The sequence below is a fragment of the Tupaia chinensis genome, unplaced genomic scaffold (genome assembly GCF_000334495.1).
Source record: "Tupaia chinensis unplaced genomic scaffold, TupChi_1.0 Scaffold149383_1, whole genome shotgun sequence".
NCBI lineage: Eukaryota > Metazoa > Chordata > Mammalia > Scandentia > Tupaiidae > Tupaia > Tupaia belangeri.
This window is the reverse complement of record NW_006209227.1, coordinates 1248886-1256805: the sequence shown is the minus strand read 5'-3', so window position 1 is coordinate 1256805 and position 7920 is coordinate 1248886. Positions and strand designations below refer to the sequence as shown.

The following is a 7920-nucleotide window of genomic DNA, read 5'->3' as shown; positions in this document are numbered from 1 at the left end:
CTTTCCCTTTCTCAAGCAACTTTTATGCTTTTACAATATCACTGTGGGCAGCTGGGAGTTCCCTCACTGATGCTAATGAGACACCTGTCCTGGGGTGAGAAGAAAGACAGAAAGGGGTCAGGACTATACCTTCATTCTCGATGCCAAGCTCACGATGGTAAGATGTTTCAGCTTGTTCTGCTGAGCTGTGCTTAGTTCTGGCAGGCTCTCCTTGTTAGCTGCTCAGTCCCACCCACCACAAAAATCAAGACACAAAATAAAATTAGAATTTCTTTTATGGAATAAGCTCACCATCTCTCTAAACCAAATCTACTGCTGAGTCACTGTCATGACTACGCACTTACTCACTGGACAAAAATTCCATGAGCACCTCCTGTCCTCTTTGGAAGACTATGTGCTTTCAAAGAAGACAAGACTCAGTCTCTACACACAGAGTTTAGTCTCCTGAAAAGCCAAGCAGGAACAAACAAAACACTATGACAGTTATATTGATGGAGTACTACTGTATTTGTGGTTCCTGAGACATTCAGTTAAGTTCAGCACATCTTCACTGAACATGTGCTAGGCGCAATGCGCTGTCTAAAGGGAACTGAGGATGAGTGAGACCGGCCTTGTCAGGCTGCCATGCTGCACAACTCCAGGAGGCACTAACTGCCTGGAACTGTGCAACTCTATGGCCCTGGACTTGTCTTCAGTCTTACAATCAGATGTTTCGATAACAAACAAATGTGAGTCAGTACTAGCAGAAGAAAGGTACAAACTGGGGGCCAGCAATTGGCATAATGGCTATGTCGCTGGACTCCCACGTAGGCAACCGCGGTTCGAGTCCCAGACCCGGTGGCTTAAACTCACACCAGGCGTATGTGCATGCGTGCCCAAGATCCCGAGAGGAGAATGGAGGAGAAGGGATTGTGGCGTGGTCATCCCCCCGGGGGGTGATTTCTCGCTTTCTGTCTCTCTGTCTCTCTGTCTGTCTGGCGAGTACACGTGCCCTATAGCAAAAACCTCTCCAAAAAAAAAAGAAAGGTACAAACTACCAGGAAAGGGCAAAGAGGGAGAGACAGAGAGAAAAGAAAAGGGAGAGAAAAAAGGAAAGGGAAGAGAAAAAAAAGAGCAAGTGATTACAGTTTTATGTGGGAGACACAAGAGATTAAAAAAAGAAAGGCTTCATTGGAGAGGTAGAATTTGAGATGAGCCTTGAGGGATGAGCAAAATTTTAGTGATAACATTAATGAAAACAGCAAGGCAGGGGCTGCAGGTAACCGATACATTACACCCTTCATGTGGTGTGGATCTCTCCCCCCCACTCACTCACACACATATCCAGCTAATGCTTACAATCCCACCTCACACACATCCAGTTAACTCTTACAACTCCACAACACACACACACACATCCAGCTAATTCTTACAACAATCCCACAACACACACACACACATACATACACATATCCAGTAATCCACACAACAACGCCACAAGACAGATTCCCAATGTCCACAATCTCTTAACAAGAATTCTCAATTCCAAAAATGTGAATCTAAAGTGATTTTTTTTTTTCCTTAAGCATGTACTGAAATTCACCAGTTCCTGACCGGAACTGAGACAGGCTTTTTGTCCCATTTGTTATGAATATTCATCTGTTTTGTTGCAAAATTATAAATGCATGTGATGATGAAGCTGCCCACATCCCTCTGGGGATGTTACATAAAAAAGAGATATGCAACACATTACCTTTTTGAAGTCCCCAAAGTTCTCACTTCTGAAACATCCAACCTCAAGGAGTATAGGTACAGGATTATGGACTTGTATTATTACTTCCATTTTACAGACAGAGAAACTGAGGCATATATTTAATTTGCCAAATGATACAACCAGTACAAGTGGAGCTATAGGGGCCGGCAGATAGCGTGGTGGTTAAGGGTGCTGGACTCCCATGTGGTTGACTGCGGTTCAAGTCCCAGACCTGGCAGCTTGCTTTCTCGCTTTCTCACTTACTTTCTCTCTCTCTCTTATTCTGTCCTTCTCTGATCAAATTAAAATAAATTTAAAAAGTGAAATAAAAATAATTCTTTTAAGAAGTGGAGCTAGAATATAAATGCAGGCAGTCTAGTTCTAGAGTCTATGTAATGCTTCCTCTTCAGTAAGTGAGGACAGAAACAGAGGACACACACTCATTGGACAAAGTGAAGGTAAAAAAAAAAAAAAAGAAAAAATGCTGTGTTAGGCTGGCCCAGAAGTGAAGTGGTTAAGCCCTATGCATAGGCAGCTGGATCCCACATGGCTGACTGAAGTTCAAATCCCGGCCCCTGCAGCCTTGGGGGAAAAACACGCAGGCGTATGTTCATGCCCCAAATCCTGAAAGGATGGAGAAATAGAGGAAAACCTATTGCTGCCCATGTACTGTTAGGGTGAATCTCTTCTCTTCTCTCTCTCTCTCTCTCTCTCTCTCTCTGGCATGCTCACTTACTCTCTGGTAATTAAAAAAAAAAGAAAAGGTGATGTACCACAAAGTGACAAGCTATCCAGTCTGACAGCAGCACAGACTAAGTAGAAGTGTCCAGAGAAAAACAAGGAAAAGTCAGTAACATAGCAGAGAAGGTCCTGTGTATCAGGCTACTGTTTTATCACCAGAAACCCCTAGGGAAGCCAGAAAAAAGTAGCTGGGGCAGAACAAGTCAACATTTAGATGTTCAAGTACCACATTCCTAATAGTTAAGATTCTAATTTAAAATGACCCAAATGCCAACAGAGAATGGGCTAAGATTATACAATATCAGGGACCAGCAGGTGGCACGGTGTTTAAGACGCTGGACAGTCCCACATGGCCAACCATGGTTTGAGTTCAGGACCTGGTGGCTTGCTTTCTTACTTTCTCTCTCTCTCTCTCTGTCTCACTCTGATCAAATTAAAAAAATAAATGAATGAATAAATAACATTGAATAAAGTAACTTAAAAAAAGAAGAACTTACTCAACCCATTTTAGAAAAAAAAATTATACAATATCAGATTATGGAATGTTAAAATTATCAATAATAAAAAACTTATAATATAGATAAATGCCTACGAGATAAGTGGGGAAACAGCAAGATAAATTGCATATGTAATATAAACGCACCCATGTAACAGAAAATATGAACATAAGTGGAGACGTCTATCACAAAATGCCAAGAAGTAGTTTAGAAAAGGTACAACTATGAGTGACTTTTTCATTTTTCAATTTTGTCCAATACGGTTATATTATTTATAATAATTAAAATGCTAAAATATTTTATAGGTGAATATTATGATAGTTTCATTGCACTCCAACTGCCCTACAAACACGTCCTCAAAAATCTCATCTGGAAAATGAACAAGGGCTCTATCTATAGATGGGCACACGTGCAGTTCCCATTTTACCTACTGAGTAATAAAAGGTAAGAAGGGAATTTCCTTTTGTGAAGTCACCTACAGAGCACAGTACAGTGGGAGACAGAGGTTAGGAAGCCCTCCCACCCCATGCTTTACATCTCAAACCTTGTAATCCTCCAAACTGAGTGACAAAATCAAACCAAGTCTTTTGAAGGATCTTAACCAACTCACCTATGTAATCTGGGTATGTTCCATAGGCAAACAGGTTCAACAACTGCAAGTAAGCAGCATTAGATCCTTCTGCAAGCTGAGGGGAAAAACAGTTCACAGATCAGCTGTTTTCTAGTCACTGCAGTGTTCAAACAGAGGACAGGTGAGCAAGTGCCAAAGGTGCCACAGCCATTTACTGTGCAATGCTTGATTAGTTGGCCCCTTCTAAATGATTCTTTGGGAAAAGTATATTATTTTTATTAAATAAAATTATCAAATAATTACATTATCAAAGCCCCAAATCAGACTTTTCTTCCTCTAAGTAGCTACTCTTGTCACATACACACATACTGCATCAAGTAATCGAGTTTTCTTAGGATCCTTTTGCATGAAAACAGAGCGGAGGTGGGGGGGGAGGGGTAACAGGTGGCATAGTGGTTAAAGTGCTGGACTCTCACATAGCCAACCACAATTCAAGTCCCGGACCTGGCAGCTTGAAACTCACAACTCACACCAGGCGTGTGTGCATGCATGCCCCAAATCCTGAGAATAGAGGAAAAGGAATTGTGGTATGGCTAACCCCGCTGGGGGGGGATTTCTCACTTTCTCTCTGTATTTCTCTCTCTCCAGCAAGCACACACACTCTCTCGAAAAAAAAAAGAAAAAATTAATAAATTCATTTTTTTTAAAAGAGCCTCAAGCAGCCCCGTCTACACACAGGCTTGGTAGGTACAGCAGAGATACTATTAGCCCAGACTGAACAAAGCTTAGGCTGGTTCCAAGTTTCAGGACTGCATGTGGACTCTGAACCCTGTGAGAGACTGGCATAGTGTAAGGCGTGACTGAAAACCAGGCAGGAAACCAGGATACCAGGTTGTCCCAAATAAAACTTTCTGTTAGAATTACTTACTCTTCACTGATTTTGATGGCAAAGTGCCACCTATAAAGAGTAACGCAAGAACCACTGTTCTGCTCTGCTGTCCATTACCCTAATCGGGTGCTTCTATGACCCACAAACATGGTCCTGTTACTCTTCAACTCACCTAACTCAGTAAATTGAAATGGAAATAATAAATGTTATTCTGTAGACACCAACAGCAACACTATTCAATTTTAACCACTTTTAAACAATGATTTCAAGAACAGCATTTATAATTCTGGACTACTGAAAATCAACTAGCTTACTCCCAGCTCACAAAGGGGAAGACAAAAACTACGGGGAGATAAAGCTGACTTGCTAAACACTCCAGTCCCTTAGTCTGCCTTCCCAGTTTATCACAAACCTGACGTTCCTGAATTAAAATGTGGAAGTGTGGAAGAGACTACCAAATCTAGCCCCAGCTTTCAAACAGACAATTAAAAACCTAGCTGGAACAGATTATCTTCTCTAGGACAGATATTCCCAAACTTCTTCCACTGGCCTAAATCAATAAAGTCTTCCCAGCGTTAATTTTCATCTATCTCCACCTGGCTAACCTTCCACAGTGACAAAACAACTACTGCATATTCATTCAGGCTTTTCATGAAGGAACATATTATCCCTGAGCCTTCTCTTCAGGTGGAAAATAACTCCAGTTCTCTCGAATCTTCCTCACAGGAGTCATTTTCCATCTCTGGTATACTAAGTTTTCCTGAAAGCCTCCTGTGTGTCAGGACGGGAATTCAGCTAGAAAGAAACAATGTTGAGCACAATAGAACTTACCCTCACAGAGCTGACAGTTAAGTTAGCAAGAAGGACATCAAACAAAAATTGGTATTTAAAAATAAAAGTGGCTCTCTCCATCTCTGGCCACCACAGGGAGAGGAGTCATGTGTGGGCATCTGCAATGGATGCTCATGGAAAACTGTTCCAGCTTTCTGATGGAGAGGAATAAGCAGACCTACCTACAGCACTGAATCCAGTAACTTGAGGGTCCACAACCCCTCCTGTTACAACTGGCTGATTCACGCAACTCCTGTTACAACTGAATGGAGGTGCGAGGCACAGGTGCTGCATTCATGAAGGCAATGAAGTGAACATGAAAGGCAGCCACCTGCTACATGTGGACCACCATTTCAAGAACACAAGGCCACTCTTGGCGGCATCAACACATTGTAAGAAGCAGCACCACTCCGATCTGTGCACAGTGGCCATCCAGAATCAGTGCCACCCTGCATAACCAGAAGCCTGTGATGGTGAAGAGGAAGCAGACCCACCCCATCAGCCCACCAAGAGCTCCTGAGCACCTTCCACAAGCAATAAAGATATTCTCACACTTTTTAAAAAATGAGAATAAAAATAACAGTGTCCTAAGAGAGAAGCAGAGGTTGAAAAGTATAGGCTGCTTTAGATCTCTCTATACTGTCTGGTCATTTTTCTTCTTCTTTTTTCTTTTTTTTTTTTAGTTTTGCTACAGGGCACAAGTGCTCACTGAAGAGAGACAGAGAGAGAAAAGGGAAAATGAGAAGGTACCTTCTAGGAGGGAATTCCACATTGCAGTCCTTTCTCCTCCATTCTCTTCTCAAAATTTTGGGCGCGCGCGCACACACACACACACACACACACACGTGCCTACTGTTTGTTTTTTTTTTTTAAGTGCCTGGATCTGGCCCTTGAACTGCACAGTTGGTGGCGGGATCCAGGTGCCTTAACCACCATGCCACCAGCTGGCCCACCCTTGAGGTTTTAACAATCTAACAAGCAAACAAAGCAAAATGGACTGCTTCTCAGCTTTTTACGACTTATCTTCTTAATGAATCTACTTTACCATAACACTCCCCTCTCCCACAGGAGCAACAGACTCCTAATCATGCCCACCTCATGTACAATACTAATAATTTTCTGTGTAAGTCCCTAACCAATCTGCCTTATCTATACTGCACTGGAGGTTTTTGTCCCTAAAAATGTCTGAAACTACCCCTGTTAAACATCAGTCCATGCTTATAGCACTAGTTTTCTAATTTATCAGGACCAATTTGACGTTATTACTATCTTCAGATTATTAACAACCCCACTGAATTTTACTGAAGCTCAAACGAGACTATTGATTGAAAGAAGCCCCACATATTGTCCTCAATCTCCTCCCCCTCCCCAGTTCCCATCTCTATCTCAACAGGGCATCTCATGTGTCCTCATTTCTGCCCTAAAATGCCTTAAAAACCTGGAGAATCACAAAATGGCTTAGGACAAAGAAGATAAATTGTATAGAAACCACTCTTACCTCCTGTACATTGGCCAGCTCCAACAATTCTCCGAAGACATACACTCCAGGCGCCTCCAAGACCTGGCCTATGAGAGTAGTGAGGGCTGAGCCACTGGTACCTTTGGCTAGTAAAATAAACTGTTCCAGGAGGTTACTTGAGGGTTTCTGTTCACCTGCCATTCTCTGGTCTTGAGATCTGTCCAAAAGAAAAAGATGTCAAGCATTCTTCCTGCTCCTTTGCAAAGTTTCTTCTTACTTAATGCTGGATCAGATGCCAGAATACTTCAGTTTTATAGTGTTTATAAGGAAAAAAACAACTTTTGAGTCCAGATGCAATGACCACTTTGTGAGATACGTAGAGTTCAACATGCAGTTAAAGGGATCTTTTCCTCAGATCCAAATGAAACTAACCATGTAAAAGTCACTTCATCTTCATCTGCCCCTCTTCCAGAGGCAACACTTTTTAATTCCTTTAACCCAACCAGGATCTAAATAGACAGAGTTTCTTTGTAGCTGTTCTGTTGTGTTCTTTATATTCCCTTTTCCCTCTCCTTTCCAGTTAACAACTGGCATCGGCTTCCTTTTCAGGGAAGAAACTGTGTAAGGCAAAATATCATTTACCTGCTAATATACCATTTAGTTGTGAAATAATGTGTACTAGGAAAGAGATGGCAAAATAACATAAAAGGTAAATTACTCAGAATAAGGAAATACGATTTACCCCAATCTCCACTTTTAGAAAAGGTGGGAAGAGGGACCAGCAGTTAGCGTAATGGCTATATCGCTGGACTCCCACATAGTCGACAGCAGTTTGAGTCCCAGACCCAGTGGCTTAAACTCACGCCAGGCGCGTGTGCGTGCATGCCCAAGATCCCAAGAGAAGAATGTAGGAGAGGGGACTGCGATGTGGCCATCTCCCCCTGGGGGTGAGGGGGGTGATGTCTCGCTTTCTGTCTCTCTCTCTGTCTTTCTGGTGAGTGCACACGCCCTATAGCAAAAACCTCTCCAAAAAAAAAGAAAGAAAGTAAAAAGAAAAGGTGGGGAAGAGAGAAGGACCTTACAGAATGGAGATGGGCTTTTGTGGTTACAAATTAAAGATGGGGGAGCTAGATGAAATGGCTATGCTCTTTTATACCCACATCATTTATAGACTTTACTTAAACCAAAGATATTATTGTC

The 7920-nt window shown here is 42.1% G+C and overlaps 1 protein-coding gene across 2 annotated transcripts in view; it reads right to left on the bottom strand.

Annotated features, from left to right (window-relative positions):
• The window catches only part of COPS7B (COP9 signalosome subunit 7B), a 29661-nt gene extending 22691 nt beyond the window's left edge, over positions 1–6970 (bottom strand). For both annotated transcript variants that reach the window (XM_006171128.3, XM_006171129.3), the window contains exons 1-3: positions 6760–6970; positions 3581–3656; positions 130–218 (exon numbers count right to left, since the gene is read on the bottom strand). In XM_006171128.3, coding sequence (XP_006171190.1) covers positions 130–218; positions 3581–3656; positions 6760–6921 — 327 coding nt within the window. In that variant the 5' untranslated portion in view covers positions 6922–6970. The remainder of the gene's footprint in view (positions 1–129; positions 219–3580; positions 3657–6759) is intronic.
• Between the last annotated feature and the right edge of the window lie 950 nt (positions 6971–7920).